At 41.7% G+C, this 22,782-nt stretch overlaps 1 protein-coding gene and 1 long non-coding RNA gene across 28 annotated transcripts in view; both read left to right on the plus strand.

Moving 5' to 3' along the window:
- Positions 1 to 4,709: 4,709 nt before the first annotated feature.
- LOC118377052 (uncharacterized) overlaps positions 4,710 to 22,782 on the plus strand; it is a 49,473-nt gene continuing 31,400 nt past the window's right edge. For 2 of the 27 annotated variants that reach the window (XM_052470237.1, XM_052470253.1), the window contains exons 1-5: positions 4,712 to 4,904; positions 5,018 to 5,076; positions 5,159 to 5,752; positions 12,533 to 13,254; positions 20,003 to 20,344. In XM_052470237.1, coding sequence (XP_052326197.1) covers positions 4,882 to 4,904; positions 5,018 to 5,076; positions 5,159 to 5,752; positions 12,533 to 13,254; positions 20,003 to 20,344 — 1,740 coding nt within the window. In that variant the 5' untranslated portion in view covers positions 4,712 to 4,881. Of the gene's footprint in view, positions 4,905 to 5,017; positions 5,077 to 5,158; positions 5,753 to 12,532; positions 13,255 to 19,955; positions 20,345 to 22,782 lie in introns of all 27 variants that reach the window. The other 25 variants (XM_052470236.1, XM_052470242.1, XM_052470234.1 and 22 more) reach the window with 22 other exon arrangements.
- On the plus strand, positions 11,520 to 12,128 carry LOC118377051 (uncharacterized). Its single transcript, XR_004824151.2, has 3 exons — positions 11,520 to 11,686; positions 11,800 to 11,858; positions 11,949 to 12,128. It is a non-coding gene; the product is annotated as an uncharacterized LOC118377051 (long non-coding RNA).

Here is a 22,782-nt window from a genome sequence, read left to right on the forward strand (position 1 = left end):
GTACTCTTAAGTGTGATAGGACCAGGGATTGACCATATAACCAGACAGTACTCTAAGTGTGATAGGACCAGGGATTGACCATATAACCAGACAGTACTCTAAGTGTGATAGGACCAGGGATTGACCATATAACTGGACAGTACTCTAAGTGTGATAGGACCAGGGATTGACCATATAACTGGACAGTACTCTAAGTGTGATAGGACCAGGGATTGACCATATAACTGGACAGTACTCTAAGTGTGATAGGACCAGGGATTGACCATATAACCAGACAGTACTCTAAGTGTGATAGGACCAGGGATTGACCATATAACCAGACAGTACTCTAAGTGTGATAGGACCAGGGATTGACCATATAACTGGACAGTACTCTAAGTGTGATAGGACCAGGGATTGACCATATAACTGGACAGTACTCTAAGTGTGATAGGACCAGGGATTGACCATATAACTGGACAGTACTCTAAGTGTGATAGGACCATGGATTGACCATATAACTGGACAGTACTCTAAGTGTGATAGGACCAGGGATTGACCATATAACTGGACAGTACTCTAAGTGTGATAGGACCAGGGATTGACCATATAACTGGACAGTACTCTAAGTGTGATAGGACCAGGGATTGACCATATAACTGGACAGTACTCTAAGTGTGATAGGACCAGGGATTGACCATATAACCAGACAGTACTCTAAGTGTGATAGGACCAGGGATTGACCATATAACCAGACAGTACTCTAAGTGTGATAGGACCAGGGATTGACCATATAACTGGACAGTACTCTAAGTGTGATAGGACCATGGATTGACCATATAACTGGACAGTACTCTAAGTGTGATAGGACCAGGGATTGACCATATAACTGGACAGTACTCTAAGTGTGATAGGACCATGGATTGACCATATACCTGGACAGTACTCTAAATGTCCAATCTTAATAACAATATTATCAATGTGTTCTGACCATGATAAAGCTGCATCCAACATGATACCTTGTAGTTTAATTATTTTCACTTGCTCTACATGTCTTCTATTCATCGACAAATTCAATAAGGGATCATCAGCAAGCATATATCTTCAACCAAATACAATACATTTAGTTTTAGAAAAGTTCAACACAATTTGTTCATATCAACTCATTCAGACACCATTCTTAGGTCACTACTCAGTACATCTGTTAGCTCATTACATTCTGATGCTGCGGTATACATTGTAGAGTCATCAGCATATATTACTACTCTTGCTTTGTTCATTACTGGAGGTAAAGAGAAGTGGGCCTAGGCAGCTTCCTTGAGGAAGATCACAGCGTATATCTTTACTGTTAAAGCTACCATTAAAGAACACCTTTTGCCTTCTCCTGGATAGATAGCTTTCCATCCAAGAGAGCTGCAGACTTAAAAACATATTTGAGTTTACCTAGTAACAGTTCATGATCAACTACATCAAAAGCAGCACTGAAATCTAGCAACACTGCATCAACTAACTTCCTGTCATCCATACTCTTTAACCAATGATCTGTCTTTTGTGCTAAGGCCGTATTCGTAGCATACCCTTTGAATGCATGTTGGAAACCTGTTATCAGACCTTTACATGAGAAATAGTCCTTGATTTGTACAGATACAATTTTTTTCAAATAATTGACTGGACACAGGCAGGAAGCTTATATGATGACTATTAGGACCAGTGAATGCAGCTTTTTTTATCCTTAGGTAGTGGAATAACCTTGGACTCTTTCCAGACTTCTGGGAACACCCCATACATCAAACACTTATTAAACATTTTAGAGATTAGGGTAGATAGTTGGTTAGCTGTAACTCGAAGCAATTTGGCATGAAGATTTTCTGTACCAGGTGAATTGTCATCCGAAAGAGACAACAGCATCCTTTCTATTTCTTCCCTTTCTACTTGGTGAAATTTGAACATGCATTGCCTGATACAATCTTTTATAAGGGTATATGACATGGAGCCATCAGTTGGAATCATAGCATTCCTCAACTTGTCCACATTGCCTGTAAAATATTCATTAAAGTAATTTGCGATGTCGTGTCGTTTTGTAATAAACATTCAACAAATTCAACAAAAGAGACAGACATGTTTCGAATTCCTACCCATAATAGCGTTCAACGTTTCCCCCAGTTTTTTCCCATCACCCTTTACTTTATATGGGGCGGCAGGGTAGCCTAGTGGTTAGAGAGTTGGACTAGTAACCAAAAGGTTGCAAGTTCATAGCCCCGAGCTGACAAGGTACAAATCTGTCATTCTGCCCCTGTACAGGCAGTTAACCCAGTGTTCCTAGGCCGTCATTGAAAATAAGAATTTGTTCTTAACTGACTTGCCTAGTTAAATACAAATTTGTGTTGATAGAATCCCTTCTTTCCTTTGTTTAGCTTGGTCACCAGATTTCTTAATTTACAATAATTTTGCTTATCAAACAGAGTACCATATTTATCTGCTGCTTTTTAAAAATCATTCAATTTCTCAGCTCATCATCAATCCATGGGCACTGATCGACTTCACAGTGCATTTTCTTTTAAAGGGGCATGCTTATCAGCTATACTCATAAATAATTTAATAAACTAACCTAGTGACATTTCAGGATCATCCTTACTGCACACTTCTGTAGCACCTTCTGTAGATTATTTTAGGGCCAGCCTTTGGTATTTTAGTTTTCCTAGAGTGCAACCAATTTATGATCACTACAACCTAGTTCCACTGATACAGCTTTATAACCATATTCTGCCACGTTGGTAAAAATGTGGTGGGTACAAGTTGATGATGTGATACCGGACCTATTAGTGACGTTCTGGTTGGTAATGTCATAACTTGCGCCAGGTTACATACAGTTGAACATGTTATTACTCCAACTTCGTGAAAGCGACAAACTGACACGTTTTCATTTTCGTCACAAACAACTTTATATCGAAGGAGACCCTTGAGTTCACGGCCAGCACATACGCAGTTCGGCGCGAGACGACCTTTAGACCCGATGACATGTTTCTACACGTGAATTTAGCTAGACAAAGCCACCATGACATTACCTAAAAGTGTGATCGGGGATTTCTATTGGAGAAGAGTTTTAGCTAACATGCATGCCTTACTCACTCATACATAGAGTGAGGGGTGCGCTGCTGGTGCTGGCACATGCGCAGATCAAATACACCGCTGCAGTCGACGTGCCTCCTAGCACCTACTTGTCGGTTCTGTGTTTCTTTCAAGCCTGCTACATTAGGTTAGTGTAGGAAAGAGAAGGGGAGAGCAGAGACAGAAGCATGCGTGATCGAGAGGGATATACAGCAGTTGCTTTGTGAGGTATCTACCTGAAAATACATGATCTATAGGCCTTATTTACTTTGAAGAACTACGAAAATGGTGATATTGTCAGACAGCATAGGCAGCAGCTCTACAGAGATGATGATTTGGTATCAAATAATACATTAATAAAATAAAGCAAATGTAACATACACAACAACTGAAATATTTTATAAAGTAATGTAATGTGAATAAATGATGGTTAATAAGTGATAAGCAGTCACTACCGTCAAGGGACTTTTATGAATTGTTTTATTCTGTGTTATTACAGCATTCAACCCACATAATGCATAGTGCATTTAATGTGGGCCAATTGTGCGCCGCCCTATGGGTCTCCCAATCACGGCCAGATGTGATACATCCTATTGCACTGAGATGCAGTGCCTTATATATGTGTATGATATATAACTATCTATTATGTTAATTTATTTTTGAGTACAGACTAGCTAAAAAAGTGAAAAGAATAAAGATCATTTTCTGGTTAAAAAAAAGTGAAGGTCCAAAATCATAAGTTTGCACACCCTATTTTAAATTGCTCCATGGAATAACTTTGCAGCTGTTTCTGATTAATAAACAATGCCATGCTGGTGGGTTGTAACATTCAAATAAAATCCAGAATTTCTGCTGGTGTGGGTATTTAAGTACTACAGCACGCACAGACTAAAAAATGCAATTGCTGCCAGCTAGAAAATGTAGGCCCGCTTGCGCTGTGACTTGGGCTGTGTTTAGACAGGCAGCCCAAATCAGATTTTCTTTTAATAAACTAATTGGTCTTTTGACCAATCTGATCAGCTCTGAGAAAGATCTGATGTGAAAAGATCCAATGCGATTGGTGGAAAGGCCGACTAGTGGTGGGAAAAAAAATCTAAATTGGGCTGCTTGTTGAAACACATCCTTACTGCCTTGTGTTGTTGGTATATCAGTTGGGTGTATGTGTGGCTGTGTTTAGACACACAGTCAAATTCTGATTTTTTTTTCTTCACTAATTGGTCTTTTGACCATCAGATCAGCTCTGAAAAATAGTTCTGAAAAAGACCAACTAGCGTGGGAAAAAAATCTTAATTGGTTTGCCTGTATGAAAATGCACTCGTCATCACTGTTTGCTTGATTGATCATGTTCAGCTGCATGTCATTGTGATGTCATAACGATAGCCCTCTTGTTTGGATGAATTTCTTAACTCTCTGATTGGGAAGATCTCAATTGCTTACTCTTCGAGTCCTCTCTCCTTGTATCCTTCTCAAAACCCATTGGATGAGAAAGCCAGAGGTCCCGCCCCTCTGATCGGCTTCTTCAATGGGTTTTGAGAAGGAGGTGAGGAGAGAGAAGCAATTCTCCCCTTAACTTCTTCCTTCCTCCATCCTTGATTGTTTTAAAATCTGTTCTCTCAACAAAGACATAAAGCTGAACGTGATCAATCAATGAGCCAGTGATTGAATGGCAGTTGCAGGTTCAGGCAATAAATATACTCCCAGCTAGTACGGCAACTAAGCAAGGCAGTAAATCACAGTGGGTTTAAGGGTTCAACTTGGCAACTATAGTGGTGGCTTGTCTGTTGGTACTTAGATATGGCTTTTGGAATTAATTTGTGGTAAGAGTCTTTGAACAATGTGTTGTTGATCTACTACATGGGTCCTGCTTGACCTTTTGATGTTGTTAAATTTCACTTGTGTTGCACAGGTACTGAATTGATTTTCTTTACAGGATCGTGTTGCTTTGCTCCATATTCTCAGAACATTTAAGATCTGCTTGTGCTCCACATGGTAAGGCATAAACAATACATTTTGTTTTGTTGAAGACCAGCCTTAAAATTGCGGCGACTCATAATTCCCTTAATCTGTTTAGATGCCCAGAGATTAAGAGGCTACATGTATTCTGGCTCTTCCCAAGTGGAAGATGAACAGAAACAACCAGGTGACGGCTATCCTCAGGATCCAATCAAACCAACTTTTAGTACTTCAAGATCTGTCCAGAGTGATGCTACTCGTAGAGAGACTGGCCCCAACACCCATAACCAGGAACTATCCCGCAGAGGCTCAGCTTCAAGCTCTATCCAGCCTGCCCCAAGAATGTTAGGCCTCTCTGGCTCTATAGCCAGTAGTATCTCTGTCAGCCACAACAAGCGTCACACCCGTGCCAGTATAACCTCAGGCCAAAGTGTCACCAGCCCTAGTGCAGTGAAGATGGTTTCAAGTTGGGAAGCAAAGGGAATCCAGCCCAAAACTGTCCCATTACAGCCTCGTTCAAGCAACTCTGGATCTGTTCAGAATTTCCTGGGAAGCCATTTATTCAAAGCAACCCCCCAGAATTCTGTGGCACAAAGTGGAATCTACCAGTCCGCAAGGGAAATGGCTTCCACCCCTTACCTTCAAGCTCCCTCACGTGGTTCTTCAGGAACTTCATTTAGACCAGGTCCTCTGCATTTTGGGTCTACTGAAGGTGGGAGTGCAACAAATGCGTACAAGCCCAGCTTCTCTCAATATGTCAAGCCATACCAGAGTAGATATGCCTCTGCCAGTAGTGGTTCAACTTCTAGTCAATATGCCAAGAGTATAGATGTTGCCTCCAAAAGCAGCAATATCCCTATACTTAGCCTGGGGTCTAGCTCCAGTCCCTTTACCCCGAGTTCTACGCCTAGTAAAAACTCCTATGGAACCTACAAGCCTGGCTCTACCCTTGATGCAACACCACGCCAGAGCATGTTTACCTCTAACCAGGGTGGCAGTGCTTCAATCTACAGCCAGAATGTCCTTGCCGCCAACCAGATGCCAAGCAGCACTACACCTGCCGACAACAACCACAGACACGTCTCTGGTCAGGTGGGGGACTACCAGCCTAGTTATGTTGCAAGTAGTGGGCCAATCTCCATCCTCTACAGTTCTGCCCAGGCTGGCAGTTCTTCAACCTATGTCCAGAAACCAAGCACCTCTAAACCTGCCCCCAGGCAAAGCTATCAGCGCAGCTACACTCCCAATACTGTGAAGTCAATCCCTAGCTATACCAGAGGACCTACCCAGAGCAGGACCAGCAGTACCACCACACCTCAAAGCGTTGTTCTGGTCTACATCTACAACATCCCAGCACGCTACGGTGGCACTCGTATCAGTCGGCTCAAAGACAGTATTCATAGTGGGCGTAGTGCCTCCACTAGCCACTCCAAAACCAGCTCAAGTGTTAACAAGCCACAGCAAAACCACACTCCACCTGCCAAACAGGAGGGTCCCAGCACTCCCTACGTCCAAGTCTCACACTCTACTAGATGGGAGCCCAGAAAATGACTAAGTGAGAGCTGTAACCACCAGTTGAGGTGATTGGTGTTTATTTTTATGCTACTTAGCCTGTTAGGTTTACACGGGCAGCTTATTGATGGTTTTGCCACTCTGCTCTTGAAAATTGGGGGGGTTAGTAATCAGAATTGGGCAGCCTGTCTTCATGTTTGCTTGTTAATGATCTACTGTTTATCTTCTAGGTGCTGAGACCATGAAGTGATGCCAGGTGCTGTACTTCAATGGTTTTAATAAATAACGCTGAATCTTATCCAAATTCAGTCTCACTGTTGTATCCATTAAGTTTTTTTTACTTACATGTCTGCTTGGTCCAGCAGGACTTTTTGAATGCTGGCCTTTGTTAAGATGTTGCATGACTGGACCTCTACAATGAGCCTGAAGCTGTGTTGGGCTTAACATTTGATGTGTGATAGGACCAGGGATTGAATCACATGATTCAGAATGCTAGATGTTACATACTCTGAACATTTTCTTGGAACAGCAATTACCTTACCATTCTTAATAGCAATATTATCTATGTGTTCTGACCATGATAAAGCTGCATCCCACATGATACCTTGTAGTTTTGTTTTTTTCACTTGCTCTACATGTCTTCTATTCAATAAGGGATCATCAGCAAGCATATATCTTCAACCAAATACAATACATTTAGTTTAAGAAAAGTTCAACACAATTTGTTCATATCAACTCATTCAGACACCATTCTTAGGTCACTACTCAGTACATCTGTTAGCTCATTACATTCTGATGCTGCGGTATACATCGTAGAGTCATCAGCATATATTACTACTCTTGCTTTGTTCATTACTGGAGGTAAAGAGAAGTGGGCCTAGGCAGCTTCCTTGAGGAAGATCACAGAGTATATCTTTACTGTTAAAGCTACCATTAAAAGAACACCTTTTGCCTTCTCCTGGATAGATAGCTTTCCATCCAAGATAGAGCTGCAGACTTAAAAACATATTTGAGTTTACCTAGTAACAGTTCATGATCAACTACATCAAAAGCAGCACTGAAATCTAGCAACACTGCATTGACTAACTTCCTGTCATCCATACTCTTTAACCAATGATCTGTCTTTTGTGCTAAGGCCGTATTCGTAGCATACCCTTTGAATGCATGTTGGAAACCTGTTATCAGACCTTTACATGAGAAATAGTCCTTGATTTGTACAGATACAATGTTTTTCAAATTGACTGGACACAGGCAGGAAGCTTATATGATGACTATTAGGACCAGTGAATGCAGCTTTTTTTATCCTTAGGTAGTGGAATAACCTTGGACTCTTTCCAGACTTCTGGGAACACCCCATACATCAAACACTTATTAAACATTTTAGAGATTAGGGTAGATAGTTGGTTAGCTGTAACTCTAAGCAATTTGGCATGAAGATTATCTGTACCAGGTGAATTGTCATCCGAAAGAGACAACAGCATCCTTTATACTTCTTCCAACTGGAGCATCAAGCAAAGGCATCATGCTTGAAGCCTTCACATCTGTAACAGACTTCTTAAAACACGGTATGATGCAAGCAGCACAACACATCAATAATAAAAATACAAGAATTAGGGTCAGAAATCCAGTAACCGCCATACCAGTGTACTTACCAAACCAGGCTCCTCCACCCCTGCCATGGTCCTCATCTCAGCAGATATATATACTACCATGTCTATTCTGTCTGGCAACCCTAGATGTGGCCTCCAGCTGTTCAGACATACCAGTGAGTGCATCACAGGAGTAATTCACAGAACGCTGTTGATTATAGTAGGGGCGGCAGGGTAGCCTAGTGGTTAGAGCGTTGGACTAGTACGAGCTGACAAGGTACAAATCTGTCGTTCTGCCCCTGAACAGGCAGTTAACCCACTGTTCCTAGGCCGTCATTGAAAATAAGAATTTGTTCTTAACTGACTTGAATGGTTAAATTAAGGTAAAATAAAAAAAATAGTAGATATAATTAATCCATGCAGTCTGTCTTGCATCCACTATGGCTGGACCTATAATAGGTAGTAAGTGCCAGAGTCCGTCATTCCTACCCAATGCCTGAAATTCATGAGGAACCCCAACAGGCAACCCCAACAGATTAGTGTGTATATCAACTACATCCTCCGTCCATGGAGCACTATGTCCATGGGATGTAATGTTTTCAGGCCCCCTGGATACAGAACCCAACAGCTGTTCAGCAGTAACATCAACAATGGTCAGTGGAATTATCAAACTGGTCAGAGCACACGTACCTTGCCAGTCTCCTCTAAGAATGGGTCTCAGTATTCTTTTGGGTCCACATATCCACCACACATCAGCCAGACCACTAGTTTGGTTTAGGCCTGCAACTGGCCAAGTGGCATTGATGGTCATGTTACTACTGCAATCAGCTTCGGGCAATCTCCCATAGTCCATGCCACTACCGGTACCTGTGATGCAACTGTAATTGCCTTTCTTTTCAGGGTCTTAGCTGTATACCTCATATAAGACAGCCACAAATTGTCCCTACCATCAAAACCAGTCTCAGTGCCTAATTGATCAATAGCTGAATCGTCTCTAACGTTAATTACCTGAATGGGATTTGACACAGTGGTGGTGGGTGGTAGGCTCGGTCCAGGGGTGGTAGAGGAGTGTGTCTGGCTCTGGTTCGTCTGGGACCTCTGTGGTTTTGGTAGTACCTTAATAGAAAACACACCCATCGTGTCTGTCCCGCTCCTTTGTAGTCCGAGGGTGTAAGTGCCTGCATCAGAGAGCTTAATGGTTTTGATGGTTAGTAGGATTTCATCATCTTTACAGAGTTCAACAGTGCTCCCAGGTTTCCCCCATATCATGGAAAACCTATCCACCTTTGTGGGATCCCCTATGCTACAAGGATACCCTCTTCTCCAATCCCAGAACTGTCCCAAGTTGGCTATCATGCAATCCCCATACAGACACCCTCCCCCATTTGATACCTGGCTCTGCCCAGGTAACAACCTTACCTACTCTAAATAATGACTTAGGTAAGATTAGTATTATCCTTCTGACATTATCATGTTCATTATCATTGTTCTGACATTATCATGGGAGCGCCCCTTTCATTCTCCACATGTCCAATTCTTCCTTTTGTCTCCACTTGGTAACTGTTATCTACACATTCTGTTATCTTTGCTCGTCCTGGCTCCCTTCTAAAACTTCTCCTCTCTGCTCTCCAACCTTCAAGGTCTCTGCATTGACCTTCTGTCTGCCTTTTCCCCCTATCTGTCTGTAGCTCTTTTTCTCATGTTTCCAAATTTTAACTAAATGTCTCACTGTTTGGCTTTATCTAAACTCAGGGATTTTTTAGAAAAACATGTCTCTGATGGCAATTTCTAAAGTCCTTATATAGGTTAATTAAACTCCACTATAATTAATTTACCTTAAAAACAATACATAAAACCACAAATTCCTTATTCAAATGGCACCCCCCTGGCGCTGATCAGACCACTTGGGCGAGCCATGAAAGCAGGTCAAAGGTTACACCATCCCCTTACATGTGTTCCATACCATATTCGACATATTAAAGAACCCTTTATCTTTTTTTTTTTTAAATTGTTTAATCAAAACTCAGAAAATAAAACTCCTAATATTCCATATGTGAGTGTACCCCTTTAAGATATCTTGTCTCTGGGAACATGGAAATCCCCTTAAACCCAAAACGTTTGCTACAAACAAAACCTAACAATTATAATAATACCCTCAAATAATTTGTTTTAAATGTCCTCAATGTTTCATGTAACTCATTCAGTTCTTTAAAGGATTGTCTCCCCAAAATGCTTTATACCCTGCCAATAAACTCAAACAATTGTGATAAACGTGCACTGTCCATTTAACATAAAATAAACTCAGCCTGCAATCCACTTTGCGGGCTTTTCATTGTTCCCCATAATGAAAACAGATTCTAATGTTAGTATACCTTAACCTCCTGTTTAACTTCAAATGGTGTTATCTGAACAATCAAACCAAAATCAATAACCGGGAATTATTGTAAAACGATATTCAGCTACTTTTAAAAAATATATATATATTTGGAACTTTTTTCCCTGTAAAGTGACTCAAAGCTATAATGCACGCAATTTCCCTCTAAATGACACAACCAATTTTCTCTGTCATAATTTGAGGAACGTTATTGTGTAGTCAACGTAATTACGCAGTTTGACCTTCCAACTTCCTCGACCCCAAAATGTAAACGTACCATGTACTTCGCTAAATTCATAAGAACATTTCGATGGGCACAAATCTATCGTAATTGTCTCTTCATTATTATTTAGAATTCATCAGATTTAGATAACTGTCTCATCCCATGACCCAGCACCTTTAAAAAAATAAATAAATACGATTCCCAATAGGCTATTCCAGTGATAAAATCTAAATTGGGCTGCTTGTTGAAACACATCCTTACTGCCTTGTGTAGTTGGTATATCAGTTGGGTGTATGTTTGGCTGTGTTTAGACACACAGTCCAATTCTGATTTTTTTTCTTCACTAATTGGTCTTTTGACCATCAGATCAGCTCTGAAAAATTGTTCTGAAAAAGACCAACGAGCGTGGGAAAAAAATCTTAATTAGTTTGCCTGTATGAAAATGCAGTCGTCATCACTGTTTGCTTGATTGATCATGTTCAGCTGCATGTCATTGTGATGTCATAACGATAGCTCCCTTGTTTGGATAAATTTTTTAACTCTCTGATTGGGAAGATCTCAATTGCTTACTCTTCGAGTCCTCTCTCCTTGTCTCCTTCTCAAAACCCGTTGGATGAGAAAGCCAGAGGTCCCGCCCCTCTGATCGGCTTCTTCAATGGGTTTTGAGAAGGAGGTGAGGAGAGAAGCAATTCTCCCCTTAACTTCTTCCTTCCTCCATCCTTGATTGATTTAAAATCTGTTCTCTCAACAAAGACATAAAGCTGAACGTGATCAATCAATGAGCCAGTGATTGAATGGCAGTTGCAGGTTCAGGCAATAAATATACTCCCAGCTAGTACGGCAACTAAGCAAGGCAGTAAATCAGAGTGGGTTTAAGGGTTCAACTTGGCAACTATAGTGGTGGCTTGTCTGTTGGTACTTAGATATGGCTTTTGGAATTAATTTGTGGTAAGAGTCTTTGAACAATGTGTTGTTGATCTACTACATGGGTCCTGCTTGACCTTTTGATGTTGTTAAATTTCACTTGTGTTGCACAGGTACTGAATTGATTTTCTTTACAGGATCGTGTTGCTTTGCTCCATATTCTCAGAACATTTAAGATCTGCTTGTGCTCCACATGGTAAGGCATAAACAATACATTGTGTTTTTTTGTTTTGTTGAAGACCAGCCTTAAAATTGCAGCGACTCATAATTCCCTTAATCTGTTTAGATGCCCAGAGATTAAGAGGCTACATGTATTCTGGCTCTTCCCAAGTGGAAGATGAACAGAAACAACCAGGTGATGGCTATCCTCAGGATCCAATCAAACCAACTTTTAGTACTTCAAGATCTGTCCAGAGTGATGCTACTCGTAGAGAGACTGGCCCCAACACCCATAACCGGGAACTATCCCGCAGAGGCTCTGCTTCAAGCTCTATCCAGCTTGCCCCAAGAATGTTAGGCCTCTCTGGCTCTATAGCCAGTAGAATCTCTGTAAGCGTCACACCCGTGCCAGTATAACCTCAGGCCAAAGTGTCACCAGCCCTAGTGCAGTGAAGATGGTTTCAAGTTGGGAAGCAAAGGGAATCCAGCCCAAAACCGTCCCATTACAGCCTCGTTCAAGCAACTCTGGATCTGTTCAGAATTTCCTGGGAAGCCATTTATTCAAAGCAACCCCCCAGAATTCTGTGGCACAAAGTGGAATCTACCAGTCCGCAAGGGAAATGGCTTCCACCCCTTACCTTCAAGCTCCCTCACGTGGTTCTTCAGGAACTTCATTTAGACCAGGTCCTCTGAATTTTGGGTCTACTGAAGATGGGAGTGCAACAAATGGGTACAAGCCCAGCTTCTCTCAATATGTCAAGCCATACCAGAGTAGATATGCCTCCGCCAGTAGTGGTTCAACTTCTAGTCAATATGCCCAGAGTATAGATGTTGCCTCCAAAAGCAGCAGTATCCCTATACTTAGCCTGGGGTCTAGCTCCAGTCTCTTTACCCCGAGTTCTACGCCTAGTAAAAACTCTTATGGAACCTACAAGCCTGGCTCTACCCTTGGTGCAACACCACGCCAGAGCATGTTTACCTTTAACCAGGGTGGCAGTGCTTCAATCTACAGCCAGAATGTCTTTGCCGCCAACCAGAAGCCAGGTAGCACTACACTTGCCGACAGCAACCACAGACAAGTCTCTGGTCAGGTGGGGGACTACCAGCCTAGTTATGTTGCCAGTAGTGGGCCAATCCCCATCCTCTACAGTTCTAACCAGGGTGGCAGTGCTTCAATCTACAGCCAGAATGTCCTTGCCGCCAACCAGAAGCCAGGTAGCACTACACCTGCCGACAGCAACCACAGACAAGTCTCTGGTCAGGTGGGGGACTACCAGCCTAGTTATGTTGCCAGTAGTGGGCCAATCTCCATCCTCTACAGTTCTAACCAGGGTGGCAGTGCTTCAATCTACAGCCAGAATGTCCTTGCCGCCAACCAGAAGCCAGGTAGCACTACACCTGCCGACAGCAACCACAGACAAGTCTCTGGTCAGGTGGGGGACTACCAGCCTACTTATGTTGTCAGTAGTGGGCCAATCTCCATCCTCTACAGTTCTGTCAAAGCTGGCAGTTCTTCAACCTATGTCCAGAAACCAAGCACCTCTAAACCTGCCCCCAGGCAAAGCTATCAGCGCAGCTATAATCCCAATGCTGTGAAGTCAAGTTGAGGTGATTGGTGTTTATTTTTATGCTACTTAGCCTGTTAGGTTTACACGGGCAGCTTATTGATCTTTTTGCCACTCTGCTCTTGAAAATTGGGGGGGTTAGTAATCAGAATTGGGCAGCCTGTCTTCATGTTTGCTTGTTAATGATCTACTGTTTATCTTCTAGGTGCTGAGACCATGAAGTGATGCCAGGCGCTGTACTTCAATGGTTTTAATAAATAACGCTGAATCTTATCCAAGTTCAGTCTCACTGTTGTATCCATTAAGTTTTTTTTACTGACATGTCTGCTTGGTCCAGCAGGACTTTTTGAATGCTGGCATTTGTTAAGATGTTGCATGACTGGATCTCTACAATGAGCCTGAAGCTGTGTTGGGCTTAACATTTGATGTGTGATAGGACCAGGGATTGAATCACATGATTCAGAATGCTAGATGTTACATACTCTGAACATTTTCTTGGAACAGCAATTACCTTACCATTCTTAATAGCAATATTATCTATGTGTTCTGACCATGATAAAGCTGCATCCAACATACCTTGTAGTTTTGTTTTTTTCACTTGCTCTACATGTCTTCTATTCAATAAGGGATCATCAGCAAGCATATATCTTCAACCAAATACAATACATTTAGTTTAAGAAAAGTTCAACACAATTTGTTCATATCAACTCATTCAGACACCATTCTTAGGTCACTACTCAGTACATCTGTTAGCTCATTACATTCTGATGCTGCGGTATACATCGTAGAGTCATCAGCATATATTACTACTCTTGCTTTGTTCATTACTGGAGGTAAAGAGAAGTGGGCCTAGGCAGCTTTCTTGAGGAAGATCACAGCGTATATCTTTACTGTTAAAGCTACCATTAAAGAACACCTTTTGCCTTCTCCTGGATAGATAGCTTTCTATCCAAGAGAGCTGCAGACTTAAACATATTTGAGTTTACCTAGTAACAGTTCGTGATCAACTACATCAAAAGCAGCACTGAAATCTCGCAACACTGCATCGACTAACTTCCTGTCATCCATACTCTTTAACCAATGATCTGTCTTTTGTTCTAAGGCCGTATTCGTAGCATACCCTTTGAATGCATGTTGGAAACCTGTTATCAGACCTTTACATGAGAAATAGTCCTTGATTTGTACAGATACAATGTTTTTCAAATTGACTGGACACAGGCAGGAAGCTTATATGATGACTATTAGGACCAGTGAATGCAGCTTTTTTTATCCTTAGGTAGTGGAATAACCTTGGACTCTTTCCAGACTTCTGGGAACACCCCATACATCAAACACTTATTAAACATTTTAGAGATTAGGGTAGATAGTTGGTTAGCTGTAACTCTAAGCAATTTGGCATGAAGATTATCTGTACCAGGTGAATTGTCATCCGAAAGAGACAACAGCATCCTTTCTACTTCTTCCCTTTCTACTTGGTGAAATTTGAACATGCATTGCCTGATACAATCTTTTATAAGGGTATATGACATGGAGCCATCAGTTGGAATCATAGCATTCCTCAACTTGTCCACTTTGCCTGTAAAATATTCATTAAAGTAATTTGCGATGTCTGGTTTTGTAATAAACATACCCTCTGATTCAACAAAAGAGACAGACATGTTTCCTCAAAGCATGATTCAGTATCAGCATCTCCAACTGGAGCATCAAGCAAAGGCATCATGCTTGAAGCCTTCACATCTGTAACAGACTTCTTAAAACACGGTATGATGCAAGCAGCACAACACATCAATAATAAAAATACAAGAATTAGGGTCAGAAATCCAGTAACCGCCATACCAGTGTACTTACCAAACCAGGCTCCTCCACCCCTGCCATGGTCCTCATCTCAGCAGATATATATACTACCATGTCTATTCTGTCTGGCAACCCTAGATGTGGCCTCCAGCTGTTCAGACATACCAGTGAGTGCATCACAGGAGTAATTCACAGAACGCTGTTGATTATAGTAGGGGCGGCAGGGTAGCCTAGTGGTTAGAGCGTTGGACTAGTACGAGCTGACAAGGTACAAATCTGTCGTTCTGCCCCTGAACAGGCAGTTAACCCACTGTTCCTAGGCCGTCATTGAAAATAAGAATTTGTTCTTAACTGACTTGAATGGTTAAATTAAGGTAAAATAAAAAAATAGTAGATATAATTAATCCATGCAGTCTGTCTTGCATCCACTATGGCTGGACCTATAATAGGTAGTAAGTGCCAGAGTCCGTCATTCCTACCCAATGCCTGAAATTCATGAGGAACCCCAACAGGCAACCCCAACAGATTAGTGTGTATATCAACTACATCCTCCGTCCATGGAGCACTATGTCTATGTCTCCCATGGGATGTAATGTTTTCAGGCCCCCTGGATACAGAACCCAACAGCTGTTCAGCAGTAACATCAACAATGGTCAGTGGAATTATCAAACTGGTCAGAGCACACGTACCTTGCCAGTCTCCTCTAAGAATGGGTCTCAGTATTCTTTTGGGTCCACATATCCACCACACATCAGCCAGACCACTAGTTTGGTTTAGGCCTGCAACTGGCATTGATGGTCATGTTACTACTGCAATCAGCTTCAGGCAATCTCCCATAGTCCATGCCACTACCGGTACCTGTGATGCAACTGTAATTGCCTTTCTTTTCAGGGTCTTAGCTGTATACCTCATATAAGACAGCCACAAATTGTCCCTACCATCAAAACCAGTCTCAGTGCCTAATTGATCAATAGCTGAATCGTCTCTAACGTTAATTACCTGAATGGGATTTGACACAGTGGTGGTGGGTGGTAGGCTCGGTCCAGGGGTGGTAGAGGAGTGTGTCTGGCTCTGGTTCGTCTGGGACCTCTGTGGTTTTGGCAGTACCTTAATAGAAAACACACCCATCGTGTCTGTCCCCCTCCTTTGTAGTCCGAGGGTGTAAGTGCCTGCATCAGAGAGCTTAATGGTTTTGATGGTTAGTAGGATTTCATCATCTTTACAGAGTTCAACAGTGCTCCCAGGTTTCCCCCATATCATGGAAAACCTATCCACCTTTGTGGGATCCCCTATGCTACAAGGATACCCTCTTCTCCAATCCCAGAACTGTCCCAAGTTGGCTATCATGCAATCCCCATACGGACACCCTCCCCATTTGATACCTGGCTCTGCCCAGGTAACAACCTTACCTACTCTAAATAATGACTTAGATAAGATTAGTATTATCCTTATGTTCTGACATTATCATGTAGGAGCGCCCCTTTCATTCTCCACATGTCCAATTCTTCCTTTTGTCTCCACTCGGTAACTGTTATCTACACATTCTGTTATCTTTGCTCGTCCTGGCTCCCTTCTAAAACTTCTCCTCTCTGCTCTCCAACCTTCAAGGTCTCTGCAGTGCGGGGGATTGACCTTCTGTCTGCCTTTTCCCCCTATCTGTCTGTAGCTCTTTTTCTCATGTTTCCAAATTTTAACTAAATGTCTCACTGTTTGGCTTTATCTAAACTCATGGATTTTTTAGAAAAACATGTCTCTGATGGCAATTTCTAAAGTCCTTATATAGGTTAATTAAACTCCACTATAATTAATTTACCTTAAAAAAAATACATAAAAAATGAATAAATATATATAATAAAAAAAAATATATATATTTTTTTAAAGTATTACCTATGACCACAAATTCCTTATTCAAATGGCACCCCCCTGGCGCTGATCAGACCACTTGGGCGAGCCATGAAAGCAGGTCAAAGGTTACACCATCCCCTTACATGTGTTCTATTCCATATTCGACATATTAAAGAACCCTTTATCTTATTTTAAAAAAAAAATGTTTAATCAAAACTCTGAAAATAAAACTCCTAATATTCCATATGTGAGTGTACCCCTTTAAGATATCTTGTCTCTGGGAACATGGAAATCCCCTTAAACCCAAAACGTTTGCTACAAACAAAACCTAACAATTATAATAATACCCTCAAATAATTTGTTTTAAATGTCCTCAATGTTTCATGTAACTCATTCAGTTCTTTAAAGGATTGTCTCCCAAAATGCTTTATACCCTGCCAATAAACTCAAACAATTGTGATAAACGTGCACTGTCCATTTAACATAAAATAAACTCAGCCTGCAATCCACTTTGCGGGCTTTTCATTGTTCCCCATAATGAAAACAGATTCTAATGTTAGTATACCTTAACCTCCTGTTTAACTTCAAATGGTGTTATCTGAACAATCAAACCAAAATCAATAACCGGGAATTATTGTAAAACGATATTCAGCTACTTTTAAAAAATATATATATATTTGGAACTTTTTTTCCCTGTAAAGTGACTCAAAGCTATAATGCACGCAATTTCCCTCTAAATGACACAACCAATTTTCTCTGTCATAATTTGAGGAACGTTATTGTGTAGTCAACGTAATTACGCAGTTTGACCTTCCAACTTCCTCGACCCCAAAATGTAAACGTACCATGTACTTCGCTAAACTCATAAGAACATTTCGATGGGCACAAATCTATCGTAATTGTCTCTTCATTATTATTTAGAATTCATCAGATTTAGATAACTGTCTCATCCCATGACCCAGCACCTTTAAAAAAAAAAAATAAATACGATTCCCAATAGGCTATTCCAGTGATAAAATCTAAATTGGGCTGCTTGTTGAAACACATCCTTACTGCCTTGTGTAGTTGCTATATCAGTTGGGTGTATGTTTGGCTGTGTTTAGACACACAGTCCAATTCTGATTTTTTTCTTCACTAATTGGTCTTTTGACCATCAGATCAGCTCTGAAAAATTGTTCTGAAAAAGACCAACGAGCGTGGGAAAAAAATCTTAATTAGTTTGCCTGTATGAAAATGCAGTCGTCATCACTGTTTGCTTGATTGATCATGTTCAGCTGCATGTCATTGTGATGTCATAACGATAGCCCTCTTGTTTGGATGAATTTTTTAACTCTCTGATTGGGAAGATCTCAATTGCTTACTCTTCGAGTCCTCTCTCCTTGTCTCCTTCTCAAAACCCGTTGGATGAGAAAGCCAGAGGTCCCGCCCCTCTGATCGGCTTCTTCAATGGGTTTTGAGAAGGAGGTGAGGGGAGAGAAGCAATTCTCCCCTTAACTTCTTCCTTCCTCCATCCTTGATTGATTTAAAATCTGTTCTCTCAACAAAGACATAAAGCTGAACGTGATCAATCAATGAGCCAGTGATTGAATGGCAGTTGCAGGTTCAGGCAATAAATATACTCCCAGCTAGTACGGCAACTAAGCAAGGCAGTAAATCACAGTGGGTTTAAGGGTTCAACTTGGCAACTATAGTGGTGGCTTGTCTGTTGGTACTTAGATATGGCTTTTGGAATTAATTTGTGGTAAGAGTCTTTGAACAATGTGTTGTTGATCTACTACATGGGTCCTGCTTGACCTTTTGATGTTGTTAAATTTCACTTGTGTTGCACAGGTACTGAATTGATTTTCTTTACAGGATCGTGTTGCTTTGCTCCATATTCTCAGAACATTTAAGATCTGCTTGTGCTCCACATGGTAAGGCATAAACAATACATTGTGTTTTTTTTGTTTTGTTGAAGACCAGCCTTACAATTGCAGCGACTCATAATTCCCTTAATCTGTTTAGATGCCCAGAGATTAAGAGGCTACATGTATTCTGGCTCTTCCCAAGTGGAAGATGAACAGAAACAACCAGGTGATGGCTATCCTCAGGATCCAATCAAACCAACTTTTAGTACTTCAAGATCTGTCCAGAGTGATGCTACTCGTAGAGAGACTGGCCCCAACACCCATAACCGGGAACTATCCCGCAGAGGCTCTGCTTCAAGCTCTATCCAGCTTGCCCCAAGAATGTTAGGCCTCTCTGGCTCTATAGCCAGTAGAATCTCTGTAAGCCACAACAAGCGTCACACCCGTGCCAGTATAACCTCAGGCCAAAGTGTCACCAGCCCTAGTGCAGTGAAGATGGTTTCAAGTTGGGAAGCAAAGGGAATCCAGCCCAAAACCGTCCCATTACAGCCTCGTTCAAGCAACTCTGGATCTGTTCAGAATTTCCTGGGAAGCCATTTATTCAAAGCAACCCCCCAGAATTCTGTGGCACAAAGTGGAATCTACCAGTCCGCAAGGGAAATGGCTTCCACCCCTTACCTTCAAGCTCCCTCACGTGGTTCTTCAGGAACTTCATTTAGACCAGGTCCTCTGAATTTTGGGTCTACTGAAGATGGGAGTGCAACAAATGGGTACAAGCCCAGCTTCTCTCAATATGTCAAGCCATACCAGAGTAGATATGCCTCCGCCAGTAGTGGTTCAACTTCTAGTCAATATGCCCAGAGTATAGATGTTGCCTCCAAAAGCAGCAGTATCCTATACTTAGCCTGGGGTCTAGCTCCAGTCTCTTTACCCCGAGTTCTACGCCTAGTAAAAACTCTTATGGAACCTACAAGCCTGGCTCTACCCTTGGTGCAACACCACGCCAGAGCATGTTTACCTTTAACCAGGGTGGCAGTGCTTCAATCTACAGCCAGAATGTCTTTGCCGCCAACCAGAAGCCAGGTAGCACTACACTTGCCGACAGCAACCACAGACAAGTCTCTGGTCAGGTGGGGGACTACCAGCCTAGTTATGTTGCCAGTAGTGGGCCAATCTCCATCCTCTACAGTTCTAACCAGGGTGGCAGTGCTTCAATCTACAGCCAGAATGTCCTTGCCGCCAACCAGAAGCCAGGTAGCACTACACCTGCCGACAGCAACCACAGACAAGTCTCTGGTCAGGTGGGGGACTACCAGCCTAGTTATGTTGCCAGTAGTGGGCCAATCCCCATCCTCTACAGTTCTAACCAGGGTGGCAGTGCTTCAATCTACAGCCAGAATGTCCTTGCCGCCAACCAGAAGCCAGGTAGCACTACACCTGCCGACAGCAACCACAGACAAGTCTCTGGTCAGGTGGGGGACTACCAGCCTACTTATGTTGTCAGTAGTGGGCCAATCTCCATCCTCTACAGTTCTGTCAAAGCTGGCAGTTCTTCAACCTATGTCCAGAAACCAAGCACCTCTAAACCTGCCCCCAGGCAAAGCTATCAGCGCAGCTATAATCCCAATGCTGTGAAGTCAAGTTGAGGTGATTGGTGTTTATTTTTATGCTACTTAGCCTGTTAGGTTTACACGGGCAGCTTATTGATCTTTTTGCCACTCTGCTCTTGAAAATTGGGGGTTAGTAATCAGAATTGGGCAGCCTGTCTTCATGTTTGCTTGTTAATGATCTACTGTTTATCTTCTAGGTGCTGAGACCATGAAGTGATGCCAGGCGCTGTACTTCAATGGTTTTAATAAATAACGCTGAATCTTATCCAAGTTCAGTCTCACTGTTGTATCCATTAAGTTTTTTTTACTGACATGTCTGCTTGGTCCAGCAGGACTTTTTGAATGCTGGCATTTGTTAAGATGTTGCATGACTGGATCTCTACAATGAGCCTGAAGCTGTGTTGGGCTTAACATTTGATGTGTGATAGGACCAGGGATTGAATCACATGATTCAGAATGCTAGATGTTACATACTCTGAACATTTTCTTGGAACAGCAATTACCTTACCATTCTTAATAGCAATATTATCTATGTGTTCTGACCATGATAAAGCTGCATCCAACATACCTTGTAGTTTTGTTTTTTCACTTGCTCTACATGTCTTCTATTCAATAAGGGATCATCAGCAAGCATATCTTCAACCAAATACTATACATTTAGTTTAAGAAAAGTTCAACACAATTTGTTCATATCAACTCATTCAGACACCATTCTTAGGTCACTACTCAGTACATCTGTTAGCTCATTACATTCTGATGCTGCGGTATACATCGTAGAGTCATCAGCATATATTACTACTCTTGCTTTGTTCATTACTGGAGGTAAAGAGAAGTGGGCCTAGGCAGCTTCCTTGAGGATCACAGCGTATATCTTTACTGTTAAAGCTACCATTAAAGAACACCTTTTGCCTTCTCCTGGATAGATGGCTTTCCATCCAAGAGAGCTGCAGACTTAAACATATTTGAGTTTACCTAGTAACAGTTCGTGATCAACTACATCAAAAGCAGCACTGAAATCTCGCAACACTGCATCGACTAACTTCCTGTCATCCATACTCTTTAACCAATGATCTGTCTTTTGTTCTAAGGCCGTATTCGTAGCATACCCTTTGAATGCATGTTGGAAACCTGTTATCAGACCTTTACATGAGAAATAGTCCTTGATTTGTACAGATACAATGTTTTTCAAATTGACTGGACACAGGCAGGAAGCTTATATGATGACTATTAGGACCAGTGAATGCAGCTTTTTTTATCCTTAGGTAGTGGAATAACCTTGGACTCTTTCCAGACTTCTGGGAACACCCCATACATCAAACACTTATTAAACATTTTAGAGATTAGGGTAGATAGTTGGTTAGCTGTAACTCTAAGCAATTTGGCATGAAGATTATCTGTACCAGGTGAATTGTCATCCGAAAGAGACAACAGCATCCTTTCTACTTCTTCCCTTTCTACTTGGTGAAATTTGAACATGCATTGCCTGATACAATCTTTTATAAGGGTATATGACATGGAGCCATCAGTTGGAATCATAGCATTCCTCAACTTGTCCACTTTGCCTGTAAAATATTCATTAAAGTAATTTGCGATGTCTGGTTTTGTAATAAACATACCCTCTGATTCAACAAAAGAGACAGACATGTTTCCTCAAAGCATGATTCAGTATCAGCATCTCCAACTGGAGCATCAAGCAAAGGCATCATGCTTGAAGCCTTCACATCTGTAACAGACTTCTTAAAACACGGTATGATGCAAGCAGCACAACACATCAATAATAAAAATACAAGAATTAGGGTCAGAAATCCAGTAACCGCCATACCAGTGTACTTACCAAACCAGGCTCCTCCACCCCTGCCATGGTCCTCATCTCAGCAGATATATATACTACCATGTCTATTCTGTCTGGCAACCCTAGATGTGGCCTCCAGCTGTTCAGACATACCAGTGAGTGCATCACAGGAGTAATTCACAGAACGCTGTTGATTATAGTAGGGGCGGCAGGGTAGCCTAGTGGTTAGAGCGTTGGACTAGTACGAGCTGACAAGGTACAAATCTGTCGTTCTGCCCCTGAACAGGCAGTTAACCCACTGTTCCTAGGCCGTCATTGAAAATAAGAATTTGTTCTTAACTGACTTGAATGGTTAAATTAAGGTAAAATAAAAAAATAGTAGATATAATTAATCCATGCAGTCTGTCTTGCATCCACTATGGCTGGACCTATAATAGGTAGTAAGTGCCAGAGTCCGTCATTCCTACCCAATGCCTGAAATTCATGAGGAACCCCAACAGGCAACCCC

This window comes from Oncorhynchus keta, chromosome 19 (genome assembly GCF_023373465.1).
Source record: "Oncorhynchus keta strain PuntledgeMale-10-30-2019 chromosome 19, Oket_V2, whole genome shotgun sequence".
Classification (NCBI taxonomy): Eukaryota; Metazoa; Chordata; class Actinopteri; order Salmoniformes; family Salmonidae; genus Oncorhynchus; species Oncorhynchus keta.